Here is a 17171-nt window from a genome sequence, read left to right as displayed (position 1 = left end):
CTCAGGAGTGGGTGAGAGAGGGAGGGCTCCTCCTTCTCTTCTCGCTCCTGGGCCGGGCAGAAGAGCTTTTCCGGGGGGAAGAAGACGTGAGTATCTGGGTGAAGCTAGAATGGGCTGGGCAGGGGAGTGGAGGGGAGGGGAGGAGGCCAAACTTTCAGCTGTTTGCTGAGAGAAAAGGGAGGGCTTGAATCATTGGGGGCATTTCCCACCCTCCTCCAGGGCGATGACATCAGAGCCAACCTCTCTGCCCGTTTGTGGCATCTGTGGCAGGGCAGAGAGGTCCCCCCGGAAATGAAGGAGCTCCTGCCGGAGACAGGTAAGGCCCGTTTCCACAAAAAGGGGGGGGCAGGGAGAGAGGTGTGTCCTCAGCAGCACAAGAGGAGCCCAAGCTGCTCCTGCTCCACACCAAGGCCCATCACGGGTCACCTCAGCTGGTTCCTGAGTGCCCCTCTGAAACGTGGCTGGAAGGGACCAGCCCAGAGGCTGCTGGGTCTCTTCAGTCCAAGGCCAGGCCAAAGCGGGCTCCTTCTGATGAAGCCCCTTCCCACAGAGGGCAGGTTTCCCTTCCCAGCTTGAGACCTCATCTGGGGCGGGGAACCTGCAGTCCAGAAGCAATCCCTCCATTTCTTTTTGACATCTGTCTGTCTGTCTTCTCTTCCATCCAGAGGAGTAGGGGCAGGAGAGCAGAGCGGCCAGTCCCAGGGTGAGGCTATACCAAGTCAGTGGCAGCCATTTTCTCCCCCTGGGTCCCTCACGGAGGCTCCTCCCTTTCGCTTCCCCTTCTAGGCCCAGCCCACTGTCTGCTCTCCTGTCATGGCCAACAAGGGCCTCCCAGTTCCAGGAGAGGGACGACAGGCCTCGCCTGCCTAATGTTCCTGCCCGCCAGGCCGGGCGATTCCCTTCCTTCCCGTTTCCCCTTGAAAAGGCGCACTGGCAGAGATTGGCCCCTGGAGAGCCTGGCTGCATGAAGAGGCAGCGGGGAGAGAAGGGCCGTCTGGCTGAAGCCCTCTCTAGAGGCGCTCCCCCACCCTTTGGGAGTCTCCCGAGGGGTGGGATCTCTTCCTCCATGCCTGCTGGAATGTCCCAAGACAGGCTCAGGCAGCAGGGGGCTTTCTCCCTCCCCAGGGGTACAAAAGCAGGGAGGAGATCTCCCCCCCTCCATTCTATCCAGTCGAGCCATAGGAGAGAATGGATCTGGCCCCAGCGACCCCCGGAGAAGGGGGGGCACAAGCAGTCAGTTTTGCTGCCGCCAAAGGATGTGGGGCCAGCCATGCGTCTCCATAGTCAGGAGAGAGCTCCAGCCAAATGGTGTGGTTCCCCTCTCTCCCCCATGCCCCTTTTACAAGCATGTGGGGGCAGCAGGGCCGAGGCTGCAGTTCTGGTGCCCTTGGCCCCACCCCCACCCCTGCCCTAGGCAGACCCAGCAAAGCGAGGCTGGGGCGAGGCATGCTCTCCTCCGAGCCCGTTTTCCCTTGCAAGGCTTCAGAGGAAAGCACACGCCAATGCGCCACCCTGCTCTCGGCTTCCCAGGTTTGCGCAGACCTGGGGAGTTGAGAGCGGCAGGGTGGGGCAAGGGGGCCCCCCAGCACCCCTGTAGGCCAGGAGGCACCCTGGGTGGTTGCCTACCTGGCCTACTCCCACGCGCCAGATCTGGGCGGTGACATTTGCAGGGGCCGCTGGAAGTGTTGGTGTGTGTCGGTGCCAGGGATGGAGCCCAGGGCACAGCTGAGGCTGGAAAGCTTTCCTCGGTCACTTCTCCCTTCTTCAGGAGCCCTCTTGCTCTTTCAGAAGGCAGCAGTGACTCAGGAAAGCTCATTCATACCTGCCACATGTTGTGTTGGTTTTTCCGGTACTCCTGGCCACTTGCTTTAAAGAGGAAGCTATGATGATGATGATGATGACGACGACGACGACGACGACGATGATGATGATGATGATGATGATGATGATATCTGTGCTATTGAAGATGGTTGGCATGGTTTTATGTTGCTTTTAAAAACTCTCTCTTTTTTGGTCATCTCCCCCTCCCTCTCTGTCCAGCTTCTTGAGGCAAAACCACCCAGCCCAAGAGAAGAACACCTGCTGCAAGGGGCTCCTGGCCAAGTCAACCTCGGTCAACCATCCAAACCGAATACATCAAGGAGGGAAGGGAAGGAATTCTCAGTCCTGCTGCTCGGCCTGGGACTCTTCCGCATCAGCCCGCAGGACGACTCCAGGGCTTGGATAGCGGTGCTGCTGGAACAGGGGCTCAGCGGCCGTGATTTCTGCGCGGGTCTTGGCCTCATCGCGCTTGGGCAGTCCAGCAGACCAGATCCCCGAATGGACGGCTCGGAGGGGTGTGGTCTGGGTGCGTCTGTGTCTGTGCCGGGGGAGCCACGCCCTTGGGCTCTTCTTCGGTCACGGCCATCCTGGCTGCGCAGCTTGCGAAAGCTGTAGCAGCGGCGGCTTCGGGGCTATGCTGCACCCGGCTGCTCGACTCCGGGCCAGACTTGGCATTTCCTCCCGCAGGTGGTTCCACACAAAAATCAGTGGAATAGAAGTGGAGAAGTTGCTCTTTACCAGAGGAGTCCGTAGGAGATTCCTGGCTCGGCCGAGCAAAACGAATCCAGGGGACATCACTTTGTCCATCAGGAGGAATGACGAGGCGACCCACATCAAGATCCAGAATATGGGGAACTACTACGAGCTCTATGGTGAGAAGTTTGCCACTTTGCCTGAGCTGGTCCAGTATTACACCCAACAGCAGCGTCTGCTGCGAGAGAAGAACAGCAATATCATAGAGCTGAAATCCCCCCTCAATTGCCATAATCCTGCCTTGGAAAGGTGGTACAATGGACACTTGACAGGCAAAGAAGCCAAGGGGCTCCTGACATCCAAAGGCAAACCAGGGAGTTTCCTGGTCTGGGAGAGCCAAAGCAAATGGGGGAACTTCACTTTGTCCGTCAGGAGGAAAGAAGAGGTGACCCACATCAAGATATAGGATGTTAGAAACTTCTACGACCTCTATGGTGAGCTCGTCCAGCATTACACCGAACAGTAGGGTCTTCTGCCGGAGAAGAACAGCAACATCATAGAGCTGAAATACCCACGCAATTGCCAGTGTCCTACCTCTGAAAGGTGGTACAATGGCCGCTTGACAGGCAAAGAAGCCGAGGGGCTCCTGACGTCCAAAGGCAAACCAGGGAGTTTCCTGGGGAGAGCCAAAGCAAATGGGGGGACTACACTTTGTCCATCAGGACGAATGACGAGGTGACCCACATCAATATCTAGAACGTGGGGAACTACTATGACCTCTATCGTGAGAAGTTTTCCACTTTGCCTCAGCTGGTCCAATATTACACCAAACAACAGGGTCTACTGCGGAAGAAGAACAGCAACATCATAGAGCTGAAATACCTACTTAATTGCCAGGATCCTACCTCGGAACGTTGGTACAATGGCCACTTGACAGGCAAAGAAGCCGAGGAGCTCCTGACGTCCAAAGGAAAACTAGGGAGTTTCCTGGTCTGGGAGAGCCAAAGCAAATAGGGGGACTTCACTTTGTCCATCAGGAGGAATAACGAGGTGACCCACATCAAGATCCAGAATATGGGGAACTACTACGACCTCTATGGTGAGCTGGTCCAGCATTACACCGAACAGCTGGGTCTTCTGCCGGAGAAGAACAGCAATATCACAGAGCTGAAATACCCCCTCAATTGTCATAATCCTGCCTTGGAAAGGTGGTACAATGGCCACTTGACAGGCAAAGAAGCCGAGGAGCTCCTGATGTCCAAAGGCAAACCAGGGAGTTTCCTGGTCTGGAGAGCCAAAGCAAATGGGGGGACTTTGTCTTGTCGGTGCTGACGAATCAGGACAAGGCTGACACAGGGGACCGGAAGCCCCGTGTGACCCACATAATGATCCGGTATCATCCGGATGGGAAGTGCGATGTCAGAGGTGGTGAGCACTTTGACACCCTCACAGACTTGGTGGAGCATTACACGAAGAACCCCATAGTGGGAAAGTCTGGGGCTGTGGTGCATCTGAAACAGCCTTTCAGCGCCACAAGGATCAATGCAGCCAACATTGACAACTGAGTGAAGGAGCTGAACAAAACGGCCGACCAAAGCGAGAAGTCCAAGCAAGGACTCTGGGAAGAGTTTGAGCGGTTGCAGCAACAGGAGTGTAAACTCCTCTATCCTCAGGAAGAAGGGCAGCGTGTGGGAAACAACGGGAAGAATCGCTACAAAAATATCCTTCCCTTTGACACAACGCGAGTGGCTCTCCAAGACGTGGATGAGAGTGCTCCCTGTTCTGATTACATCAATGCCAATTATATTGAGAATATTCTCGAAGATGGGAGGAGTTCTGAACACGGCAAGGTCTATATTGCCACTCAGGGATGCCTGCCAACCACAGTGAATGACTTCTGGGCCATGGTGTTCCAAGAGAAGGCTCACGTCATCGTCATGACGACCAGGGAGGTGGAGCGAGGGAGGAATAAATGTTTCCACTAGTGGCCAGATAAACACTGCGCCAAGGAGTATGGCTGTATCAGCGTGAGGAATATGGGCGAACAGGAAGTCCAGGGTTACCACATCTGGGACCTGGAGATTGTACGGATGGACAGGGAGGAGTGACCCAGACGGTTCAAGCACTTCCAGTTCTTCAGACAAGTCGGACCATGGGATTCCCAACGAGCCAGGAGGCATCCTGCACTTTCTGGACCAAGTCAACCAAGTTCAGCAAAGCTTTGCAGATACTGGGCCGATTGTTGTGCACTGAAGTGCTGGAATCGGATGAACTGGCACCGTCATCGTGATAGACATCTTGATGGACACCATTCACAGGCAAGGCTTGATTTGCGACATCGAAATTCCCAAGACAATCCAGAGGCAGGGCTCTGCAATGGTACAGACCGAAGCACAGTCCAAGTTTGTCTATATGGCTGTGCAGCAATACATCGCTAGGGGCGCCCAAGGGCAAATGGTGCCCGAGGCAAACTCCCAAGCCCGCCCTCCACAGTGCTCCACCTCCCCCCAGATCCCCCCCCTCGGCCACGCCTCCTCCTCCCACCCTTCCCTCCCAGGTCAATTTCAGTGCCGGAGAGCCGGTGCTCGAGCGTCACACTCCCTGGTGGGCCATCTAAAGCCGCCCCCCCGCTGCCGCCACCGCCAAACATCTGATAAAGACTACGAACGCCTAAGACTCACTCAAAGTCAGCACTGTGCGGCCAGCCGGCTGTCAGGCCACAGCGGGAAGGAAAGGGCCCACACTGCCGCTCCCTCCTCTCACTTCCTTTTTTTTTTTTTAAATAAATATTTTTATTTTTATTGACTCTTGTACAATTGGCCATTACAGCATATGAATGTTGGAATTACAAATAACCCTACCCCCCCCCAACCCTCCCTATCTTCTCTTAGTCTTTTCCCCTCAGCCAAGGGCACAAAGTCCTGATCTTCCACTGAATGTCCTTCCTTGTTTCTCCTGAGATCCACTCTAAATAAGGGTTCCATCTGGTCTCGATTTCCTTGACTTTATCTTCCCACGTGGAATCCTTGTTGATTGTTGCCACGATGTCAGACTGTATGTAATCAAACAAATAGCTGTGCCAGATTTCTATTGACCATTTACTTTTATCTTTCCACCCCAAAGCGATGACCGCCTTCCCCGCTAGTATCATTGCCTTGACAAGGTTTTGAGTGGGTCTACTTAGTGCCGGACTTCCTATTGTGCTTAACAACATCATATTAAAGCCAATGGTTAATGGTACATTGCAGACTTTTCTAATAAATTGAATAATTTCCCCCCAAAAGGGTTTAACCTCTTCACACTCCCACCACATATGTGCAAACCAACCCTTAAATTGTTTGCAATGCCAGCACTTGGAACTCATTCCTGGGAATATATTGGCTATTTGTGCGGGAGTTTTGTACCATTTTGTGAAAAATTTATATTCCAGTTCTTTAAATTTGATTACTTTAATCCTTTCTAGACCTTCCAAGATTTTCCCAGCCAACCCCTCTGTTAACTGACCTTTATGGCTCCAAATCTTTTGTAAATGTACTATTATTTTATCTTTATTTGAAATCATTTTCCTGTATAGTAACCCCACTAGACCCTTCCTTTGTTTGGCCATTACTTTATATATCTCTTCCATTGGAGCGTCTAACCAAAGCTCTCCCTTTTCACTGATTTTCTTAACTCTCTTATGCAAGCCTGCTATGTTTAACCAATATTGATTACCTAAATCTTCTATAATTTCCTGTAAGGGTTTTAGTTTACCACCCCTAAACATATCGTCCACTCTAAAATAGCCTTTGTTTTTAAGCCTTTCCCACCATTTTATAGCATGCACCTCCTTAACAACAGCTTCTAGGGGGCTCCACCTTGAAACCTTTCCTAGCCACTGTGGGTACCATTTCATCCAGGTTTCTAATGCTGCTCTTCTGGGCCCTATAGCTAATTTTAGATCTTTTGTCGACACCGTGGAAAAAATTCCAAATCTTCCAATACCACTGTTGACTGCATTCTCGAAATTAATCCACTTCTGTACCTTATCCTCACTCAGATCTAGTAACGCTCTTAGTTGGAAGGCCTCATAATATTTACTTAAATCTGGGATTCCCCAACCTAATTCTGATTTAAGGTTGTATAGAATTCTCTTATGAAACCTACAGTTTTTATTATTAAAAATCCACACTTTGATTGCTTTATTCCATTGTTCAATTTGATTTTTCCTCAAACCTAAGGGCAACGTTTGGAATAAATACATTAACTTTGGTATCATGAACATTTTAAGAGATCTTATTCTAGATGATATCCCTAGTATTTTATGATTCCATTTATTCATATCTCTCTCTATTTTCTTCCATATTTTACCATAGTTCACCTTTATCATTTTGTCCATATTTTTTTGCAGGACTATCCCTAGATATTTAAGTCTCTTAGCTCCCATTCCTATATTCGTAATCCTATTTATTTCCTGTTTTTCCTCTCTATTAACATTAAGGTGTAGAATTTCTGATTTTGCCATATTCACTCCGAGCCCTGAACACTTTTCAAAATCATCTAAAATTATCTTAATCTCTTTAACTCCGTCTTTTGGGTTAGACATAATTACTATGATATCATCCGCAAATAAATTAATTTTCATTTCTTCATTACCTGACTTATACCCCTCTATTCTCCCCGCATTCCTAATTCGCTCTGCTAGTTGCTCTATAGCTATTATAAATATGAGCGGGGATAGTGGGCAGCCTTGTCTTACCCCCCCTTGAATTGGGAACGTTTGTGAGTGGTCAGTGTTGACTCTAACTTTGGCCTTACCTCCATTGTATATTTCCTGTATAGCGTGTAAGAACCGTTCCTCTAAACCTATCTTCTTTAATATTTGCCACAAGAATTCATGTGAGAGAGTATCAAAGGCTTTATAAACATCCAACTTTAACAGAGCTATTTTTTTCTTTTGGCCATGGTGCAATACATTTAAGATATTTCTAATAGGATGGGCAATAGATCTACCCTCAATAAAACCGTATTGGTCCCCTTTTATGATTGACGGGATAACTCTCTTAAGTCTATTTGCTAAAACCTTAGCAAAGATCTTATAATCTTGATTTAGTAAACTAATGGGCCTATACGAACCTACTTCTTCTGGATCTTTCTGGGGCTTTAATATCAAAATTATTTCTGTTTCCTTCCATGAGTCCGGGGCTTTCTTTCCTTCCAAGACTTCGTTAAAAACTACCTGCAATTCAGGTGCTATAATTTCTACCATTTCTTTATAAAAGTCAGAAGTAAAGCCATCCAGCCCTGGTGATTTACCCTTTTTGAGCGCTTTTATTACTTCCTTTATCTCTTGGAGTGTAATCTCAGCACCCAGTGAGGCTTTTGCTTCCTCCCCTATGATTAGCTTAGGTGCATCCCACACCTCCGTTATATTCTTTTTCATATATAATTTTTTATAGAAGTCTTCAAATGCCTTAGTGATTTCCTTAGAGTTTTGAGTTGTATTATTATTAATTTTAATACTTCTAATTGATTGTTTTGCCTTTTTAACTTTCAAATAATTAGCTAACCTTTTTGCTGTATTAATGCTATTCCTCTGGAAGTCGTTCCTAACCATTATTTCCTTTTTCCACATTGTTGCCATATCTAGGGCCTCCAACTGTTTTTGAATCTCTTTAATTCTAATCTGTAAACTAGGATTACACTTTCCCATTATTTCTTTTTGTAACTCCTCCAATTCATTAAGTTTTGTTTGCCTTTTTTTATACCATTCACTTTTTATGTCTTTTTCCTTCCTAACCAAATGGCCCCTTATTACCGCTTTAGCAGCATCCCATAATATATTAGTTGACACAGTTCCTCTATTTTCCTTAAAATATAATTTTAACTGTGTCATTAAGTATTCCCTATCCTCTTCTTTTGCCTTTACCAGGTTGTTATACCTCCAAGGTCTATTTGTCGAGGGAAGAATTAGTTCTAATTCAATACTTAGAGGGGCATGGTCAGAAATCAAAATTGGATGGGTCTTGATCTCTTTAACCACCATATTATTATTTTTTTCCAAAATTATATAATCTAAGCGGGATGCTGTTTTATGTCTACAAGAAATATGTGTCGGGCTGGGTCTCGTATTGGTAAACTCATAAGCGTCCTTCAAGCTCCAATCTCTTAGCTTAATACTATTGTTCTTGGTTATGTCCGTATTTAAATCGCCCACTACAATTAGTTCGCCCTCTGAAAACTGTTGTATCTTCTTAAAAACCAAGTTTAAGAATTTCCTTTGTCTTTTATTTGGCGCATAAACATTTACTATAGTGATTTTTATGGCTTCCAGCTTAAACTTAACTAACAGGTATCTACCTTCCTTATCTACTAATTTTTCCATGTTCTCCACCTTAATATCCTTACGAATCAATGTAGCCACGCCTCTAGCTTTGGAAGACCCTCTTGCTTCTGCTAAAACCTGCCACCTCAGATCTTGTATCAATGGTTTTCTATCATTTATTTTTTTGTGAGTTTCCTGAAGGCACAACAGATCTATTCTTTGTTCTTTAGCAATTTTAATTACTCTGAATCTCTTAAGATTTGATGTTAGACCATTCACATTCAGTGAAAGGACTCTTAAAGATCTATCCATTCTCTTTATTTGTAACAAACTTGGGCCCTAATGACTGAGGGTATTTTTCTATACTTCTTACTGAAAACCCACCCCCTATTCCCTTCCCCTGTGGCATAGACAACTTTCTGGATGAAACCATCATCCTGTCTTCCACCTTCCAGGGGGCACGCATCCCGCCCTCCCCTTCTAGCTTATAGCTAAATTTAGCTCAAAATATTTTATACTTCCCTTTAGTAGTCCGTTCTTGGCCTTTTCTCTTGTCTACTTGAGCTTCCTTATCCCGGGTCCACACCGAGCTCCACTGTTTCTTCTTCTTCTTCCTCTCTCGGGTCTCTCAGGTCGTCTGTGACGATGCCCAGGCGAGTGAGGAGATCTCTTGCTTCCTTAGGGTTGCGGGCCACCAGCCTTTTTTCGTCTTTAAAAATAATTATTGAGGAGGGGTACCCCCAAGAGAATTTAATCTTATTGTCATATAATTTTTGCCCAAAGGGTCTCATTAGCCTTCTCTTTCTGATGGTTTCCTGGCAGAAGTCTTCTCTCACCCAAACTTTCCTTCCTCTAAAAGAAAGGTCTTTCCTTTTTTTCAAAGTCTTGAAAACTATCTGCTGAGTCTTTTCCCTTGAAAATTTAATTATGACTTCCCTTGGGGCACCCCCATCTTGTCTCCTTTGCAGTCTATGAGCTCTCTCAACATCCTGAGATTGCAGAGTAACTCATTGCTCACCCATCCAATCTATAAGAGTTCCTTCCAGGAGTTTATTATTTATTTCCTCTGAAATTCCACCCAGCATCAAATTCGCTCTTCTGTTACGGTCAGAGAGCTCTGTAAGCTGCGAATTCAGCTGGAGTATTTTCTGTTTGTTAGATAAGGCCAGCTCATTAGCCGAAATTGCAATGTTCCGTGTGTCCTTGAGCTCTGCAGTCAACTCCGAGACTGCATCTCTGACTGATTTAATTTCAGATCTTATCTGGTCCTGGGACGACATTATTAAAGCCTGGAAAGCAGTAATTTGTTCAGATATCTCTTTAATTGTTTTAGCCATGATGGATTTTTTTCCGGAGTTGCACGCGACCACTGAGTAATTAACCTGGGCATTGCCTCGTTAATTTGATAGTAAAAGTTGTTATCTTACCCTCTGGGACCCCAGAAAGGAATTCTTATGTTCTTCAGACCTTCGTAAGTAAGCTCCTTCTTCAAATAGTCTTGCCAAAGGGCTACTTACATTCTTTTGAGCTATTTAAAATTCCAATCTGAAAGGGAGGACGAGCAAACAGCCGGCTTGGTTAACGCATGCGTACAGACCCCTCCTCCTCTCACTTCCTTCCCCTCCAGGAAGTGGGACGTGGCGGTGGTGGTGGCGGATGCCCTTTCCTTCCCGCTGCAGCAGGCCAGCCGGCCCCACAGCACTGACTTTGAGTAAGTCTTTCGCGTTTGCAGTCTTTATCAGGTGGGCGGCGGTGGCAACGAGGTGGGGGGCGGCTTTAGATGGCCTGCTGGGGAGTGCGGCGCTTGAACGCTGGCTCCCTGGCACTGAAATGACAAGGGAGGGAAGGGTGGTAGGAGGAGGTGAAGCCGAGGAGGGGAAGCTGGGGGGAGGTGGGGTGCTATGGAGGGCAGGCTCAGGAGTTTGCCTAGGGCACTATTCGCCCTTGGGCCGCCCCGGCAATGTGTTGCTGCATGGCCACGTAGACAAACTTGTACTGTGCTTCGGTCTGTACCATTGCAGACCCCTGCCTCCGAACCATCTGGATTGTCTTCGGAATATCGATGTTTGCCGAGGGAGGGAGGGGGGAGCCCAATTCGACGGCCCCTACCTCCCCGCGCCCTAGGCAATCCCCAACTTTGCCTAGTGGCAGGGCCAGCCCTGAACATCACCACCGAACAGAAGCGGCTAGAGGAGGAACAGAGAAACACATGGAAAGAGCGGGAATACTTGAATATCAGATACCTTCCAACAGAGAAACCCAGGTCCCCTTCACCAGGGGTTGACGATGAATCATCCTCCGTCTACGAGAACCTCAAGGTCAAGACTCCAAAGGTTGCAGAGAGGAACAGCTCCAGGAGATAGTAGCTTGAGAAGCGCATGCACGGACTTCAGCGAGAGTTGTGCCCCTCCGCTTCCCTCACCTCTATTGCAGTCGCTGCTGCCGACACCTCAGCACTGCTACGATACCTCAGCACTGCTCGGACATCTCACCACCGCTCCGACACCTCAGCAGTCCTCCAGCACCTCAGCACTGCTCTGACATCTCACCACCGCTCCAACACCTCAGCGCTGCTCCGACACCACTGCTTCGACACCTCAGCACTGCTCCAACACCTCACCACCACTCCGACACCTCAGCACTGCTCCGACACCTCAGCACTGCTCCAACATCTCACCACCACTCCAACACCTCAGCACTGCTCCAACATCTCACCACCGCTCCGACACCTCAGCACTGCTCCAACATCTCTCCACCGCTCCGACACCTCAGCACTGCTCCGACACCTCAGTAGTGCTCCGACACCTCAGCACTGCTCCAACATCTCACCACCGCTCCAACACCTCAGCACTGCTCCAACATCTCACCACCGCTCCAACACCTCAGCACTGCTCCGACACCTCAGTAGTGCTCCGACACCTCAGCACTGCTCCGACATCTCAGCACCGCTCCGACACCTCAGCACTGCTCTGACATCTCACCACCGCTCCGTTCCTTCCTTTGTTCTCAAAGCACCACTGAGCTGAGAAGAAAAATGCATCTCAACAAATGTTAAAACGTCTGGTGATCAATGACCATTTTCACACTCCTCCCCCTTTCTTTTTTCTGTACCCTTTTCCTAATTATATAATAAAAGTTATAGGAAGAATTGCTAAGTGCAGCTGCGGAGCCCTGTTGTCCTTATGGGCGAGTCCTGGGGGATTCTCTGCTGTGTGATTGGCTCTGGGGAAAACGGGGAAGAGTCTCAGGAGGATCTCAGAAAGCACAGTCACAACAATCCCAAGCAAGCAGAAAGGGGGGTGGCAAGCTCTGTGGGAGAAAATGGAAAGGGAACACGAAAGAACTGGGGGATGGGGAGTGAGGACTTACTGAAACTGGCCGGAGTTTGCAACAGACAAGGCTGCAGCAAAGCCATTTATATCCCACCCAGCACAGCCCTTTAAGGATTGGCTGTGAAGTTTGAGGGATCAGTGGGGGGAAGGGTATTCTCCTGCTCCCAAGGTGTTCCTGGTGCATGTGCTAAAATAGCCTGGCATCCCCCCCCCCCATCTTTTCAGCAGGAACACACACCGCAGTATTTTTTTTTAAATTACCATGGCACAGATATTATTTCCAGCAGAGAAAAATTCCCACCAACTGGTGATTTATTAGTTGTAGATTTTCTGGGTTGTATGGCCATGGTCTTGGCATAGTAGTAACTGACGCTTCACCAGCAGCTGTGATCAGCATCCTCAGAGGTATAACCTCTGGTGATTTATTTCTAAAGATTAAAAAAGAATTCCCCGCTTTTGAGCAGAGCTCATGGGCCCTCGCCATGCTTCTGGCTGTTGCTGATGATGTCCAGCCAGGAAAGGGGGGGGGGGGTTCTTGGTTGACGATTAAGGGCGTAGGAGAAGGGGGAAGATTTCAAGTGGATGTTGTTGCCCTTGCTACTGGTCACACCTGAGCCCGGAGGAGGTGGAAAAGGAGGGCAGCCGGAACCAACCTCTCCATGCCGCAGCTTGCAGCTGGAAGGAAGGCCAGATTAACAATTAGGCAAATTAGGCACTGGGCTGTGGGCCCCCATGCCTTTAGGGGCCCCAGGTCAGCTTCCCCTACCCCCCTCCGGTTTTCCCCTCTCAGCCTACACGCGCAGCCAGCAACTGAGTTGCTCTTTGTCCAACTTGCCTGGTGCGACTGCTGCTGGCATCATCACCAAGTTTGCCTCTCTCTGCCTCTCCCCCACAGCTTTGTCAAAGGGGCTTTTGAGAAGGTGCCTGCAGGCTGCAGCGGGGGCTGTGAGTGGTGGGGCGGGTGCTCCAACTCTGAGATAATTTGTGAGGGGGCCCCCAAGATTTTGACTGCCTAGGGGCCTCCGCAGGGTTTAATCCGACACTGGCCGGGAGAGAGGAAGAAACAGAAAGAGCAGTCCCGGGGAGTCTGGGTCCCCGTCATTTCTGGGAAAATGCACAGCCCTGGGAATGGAATCCGAGCAGCAGCGGGGGAATAAGAATGTTTCAGGTTCATCAGACTGGCCCCAAAAGCTCCTCATCCGGCTCAGCTTTTCTGAGGAAGGTTCCTCCTGCAGGCTTTCTTTTTTTGGGGGGGGGGGGGTCAGCTGGCCAGGAGGGGCAGAGAGCGCTGGGCTCACCTGCTGGGGAGATGGGAACAGAAGAAAAGCAACCAGCAACTGTGCACGAACCACACAATAAAAGGTATAAATCCTATAAAGTCTCTCTTTGTTGTCTCTGTTTGTTTGAAATAACACCCAAAACACAGTATACAAAAATATCCCTAAGGGAAAGGATCCACAAGGCTCAAAAATCATATGCCCAGAAACTGCTTAGTCCTTCACTCCTCTTGTTCAATTTTCTGTGGAATCCAAATTCCTTGAAAATCCAGGCTCCGAGGGCAATTGTCCTTTATGTACCCCTCAACTTTTGGGTCACGTTTCGCATGAGAGAATGCTTCCTCATAGAGTCAATCTGCTATATCTTTTTCCTTTTGACGTCAATTAAGACTGCTTGATCACAACTCCATTAGGCACCAGCTCCCAAAAGTCCCAAACGTGATCCTATAGTCCATTATTCCCTATGGAGACCGATTCCCATAGGGTACAATGAAGATTTGATCTGCGGGTATCTGGGGCTCTGGGGGGGGGGGCGATGTTTTTTGAGATAGAGGCACCATATTTGCCATACAGTATCCAGTGCCTCTCCTCAAAAGACCCTCCAAGTTTCAAAAAGATTGGATCAGGGGGTGTAATTCTGTGAGCCCCCGTAGAAGGTGCCCCTATCTTTCATTATTTCCAACGGAGAGAAGGCATTCCAAAGGCAAAGCCTTTAAATGTGATGGCCAGAACTCCCTTTGGAGTTCAGTTATGCTTGTCACAACCTTGTTCCTGGCTCCATCCCCGCTGTCTCCTGCCTCCACCCCCAAAGTCTCCAGATACTTCTTGAAATGGACTTGGAAACCCTAGTCCCAGTGCCCCTTGGCACAGAGTTGAAGAAGAAGATATTGGATTTATATCCCGCCCTCCACTCCGAAGAGTCTCAGAGCGGCTCACAATCTCCTTTACCTTCCTCCCCCACAACAGGCACCCTGTGAGGTGGGTGGGGCTGGAGAGGGCTCTCACAGCAGCTGCCCTTTCAAGGGTAACCTCTGCCAGAGCTATGGCTGACCCAAGGCCATGCTAGCAGGTGCAAGTGGAGGAGTGGGGAATCAAACCCGGTTCTCCCAGATAAGAGTCCGCACACTTAACCACTACACCAAACTGGTTGTGAGGCATCATGGAGGAAAACCTTCAAGTTCCATCCGTCAGGTTTCTCCAAAGTTACACAATGGAAGCCCTGTTGCACCATGGCAATGGCTCATCCAGTACAGTGCTCTGTGGGTTTTTTTGTGTTACACAGGGGACAAGAATCCGGGCGCCCTAAGGAAGACATGGCTAATATATGTTCTTTTTTTAAAAAGGAACACTTGTCACCCCCTAATGGTTACCATATGGTAATGCAGGTTGGTGAAAAAGCAAAACGGAAACCACTTTCAGCAGGCTAATATAGAAGATTGGCTACTCAAAATGAGCAGTTTTTCAACAAATGTAAAAGGAAAATAATTATAGCGGAACGGTGGCAGGCAACTTGAAGAATCTAAAACACTGGATCAAACCGAATGTAAAAACACCCAACATTTCCTCTGGTGGTTGTGTAAACCACATAGGTTCAGGGGTCAATGCTGTGGGATGAACGACTAGTGGTTGCCTTCCCGTTATTTGTTAAATGCTAGTTTAAACAATTCTGTCTTTCAGGCCCTGTGGAATTGTGGCAAGTCCCACAGGGCCCTGATGTTTTCAGGGAGGGTGTTCCACAAAGCAGGGGCTGCCACTGAAAAAGCTCACGCTTCTTTTGACCCGGGGATCGTAAGATTTTGTTTATTTGATTGAAGTGCTCTCTGGGGTACGTATGGGGAGAGGCGGTCCAAGAGGTAGACAGGTCCCATGCCATATAGGGCTTTAAAGGTCATAACGAGCCCTTTGAAAATAATTCAGAATGCCACAGGCAACCAATGCAACACTTCCAGCGTAGGTTGAATGTGCTCCCGTAAAAGTAGCTCCATTAGCAACCTAGCTGCTCCATTTTGCACCAGTTGCAGCTTTCGAATCTGTGTCAAAGGCAGCCCCATGTAGAGGGTGTTACAGTAGTCTATTCTTGAGGTGACCGTTGCATGGATCACTGTTGCCAAGTTGTTGCGTTCTACTAGGTATGGGGCCAACTGTCTTATCCGCCTAAGATGATAAAATGCGGATTTGGCAGTGGCTGCTACCTGAGCCTCTATAGTTAATGAAAGCTCCAGGAGCACCTTCCTTCCTTCCTTCCTTCCTTCCTTCCTTCCTTCCTTCCTTCCTTCCTTCCTTCCTTCCTTCCTTCCTTCCTTCCTTCGTCTGACTGTTGAATTTGGGATTAATTCTTAAGGAAGTCCTTTGTATCTGTGTCTGCCATCCTGTAGTTTAAATGACTGTGTATGGTTGCCAAGCTCCAGGTGGAGACTGGAGCTCTCCCAGAATGCCATCTGACCTCTAGATGACAGAGGTGAGTTCCCCTGGAGAAAATGGCTGCTTTGGGGGATGGACTCTATTGCTTTATACCCCACTGAGTTCCCTCTCCTCCCCAAACCCTACTCTCCCTTGGCTCCATTCCCTAACCTCCAGGAATTTCCAAAATGAGCATCAGCGACCCTGCTGTACAGACATACCCCATTCTGGATGGATATGAAATCTTCCTTGCAAGATTGACCTCAGGAGAGATCAGCTCTTGTCATTTCTCACAGAAGCAGGCTGTGTACAGTGCTGACTGGCTAGCACTTGTGGCAACAGGAAGCTACATCTCCATGTACCCCCAGAGCACTTTCCCCCCACATTTCTTAAAAACTATTTTTTAAAAAAGGAACTAAAAAAGACAGAGCCAAACAAACTTGAAAACAAATGTTCATTGGGTTGCAACTGTTTTGATTAACTGGTTTTGTTGATTTTATGTGTATTTTCTTGCTGTATGTCGCCTAGAGCCCAGCATCGGCCGGGATGAGGTGATTCATAAATGTAATAAATAATAATAATATTTACATTATATTATATGTTAAGTTGCTTTTCAACCCTGCTATAACAGCGCCCGCCTCACGGTCTCACTGGATCTCTTTAACTCAGTCTCTTCGGAGTATTTTACTTTGTTACCTGATGAAAATATAATTCACTTCGTAGGGGACCACAGCAGCTTTGTTAGTTTTTCCCAAAAAAATATAGGCTCTAGAGAAACTTTAACATAAACCACAGATTTTATTTTAACACAAAGTCTTTAACTTGGGGATATGGGAGATATTTACACGGTCTAACACGTTGCTCTAAGTTTTAATTCAAGGTATAAGCTTTCAGGTGTAAAGTAAATGCAAAGGGAAAAATAAACCTATTCAAATTTATAGGCAGGTGTGACGGAAAGCTATTGGTTAAGCAGAAACTGAAGACGCGCAGGGCCTGCGTCAGGTGACCTGAGGGTGGGGGCCAGAGTGCTCGGAGCTCTCAGGGAGGGAAAAGTGGGTGAGTGACAGCTAACTGCTGAGGCAGTCATTCAGTCAGTTGGTGTCTGACAGAGTTGGTGCCTGTCAGAAGTCTGAGGCAGGGCTCGTTATGACCTTTAAAGCCCTATATGGCCTGGGACCTGTCTACCTCTGGGACCGCCTCTCCCCATACGTACCCCAGAGAGCACTTCAATCAAATACACAAAATCTTACTATCCCCGGGTCAAAAGAAGCGTGAGCTTTTTCAGTGGCAGCCCCTGCTTTGTGGAACACCCTCCCTGAAAACATCAGGGCCCTGTGGGACTTG

General features: G+C 48.4%; 1 protein-coding gene and 1 pseudogene across 1 annotated transcript; both read left to right on the top strand.

Annotated features, from left to right (window-relative positions):
• Positions 1–2455: 2455 nt before the first annotated feature.
• LOC132578955 (tyrosine-protein phosphatase non-receptor type 11-like) lies at positions 2456–2980 on the top strand. The gene has a single exon (XM_060249115.1). The coding sequence runs from the start codon at positions 2456–2458 to the stop codon at positions 2978–2980; it is 525 nt and encodes a 174-aa protein (XP_060105098.1).
• Position 2981: 1 nt separating this feature from the next.
• On the top strand, positions 2982–4870 carry LOC132578954 (tyrosine-protein phosphatase non-receptor type 11-like; annotated as a pseudogene).
• Positions 4871–17171: the final 12301 nt, after the last annotated feature.

The sequence above is a fragment of the Heteronotia binoei genome, chromosome 11, assembly GCF_032191835.1.
Source record: "Heteronotia binoei isolate CCM8104 ecotype False Entrance Well chromosome 11, APGP_CSIRO_Hbin_v1, whole genome shotgun sequence".
Taxonomy (NCBI): domain Eukaryota; kingdom Metazoa; phylum Chordata; class Lepidosauria; order Squamata; family Gekkonidae; genus Heteronotia; species Heteronotia binoei.
This window is presented reverse-complemented; position numbering and strand designations above follow the sequence as displayed.

Coding starts and splice junctions, on each gene's coding strand:
- LOC132578955 (XM_060249115.1), top strand. CDS start 2,456: ATGCTGCACCCGGCTGCTCGACTCCGGGCCAGACTTGGCATTTCCTCC.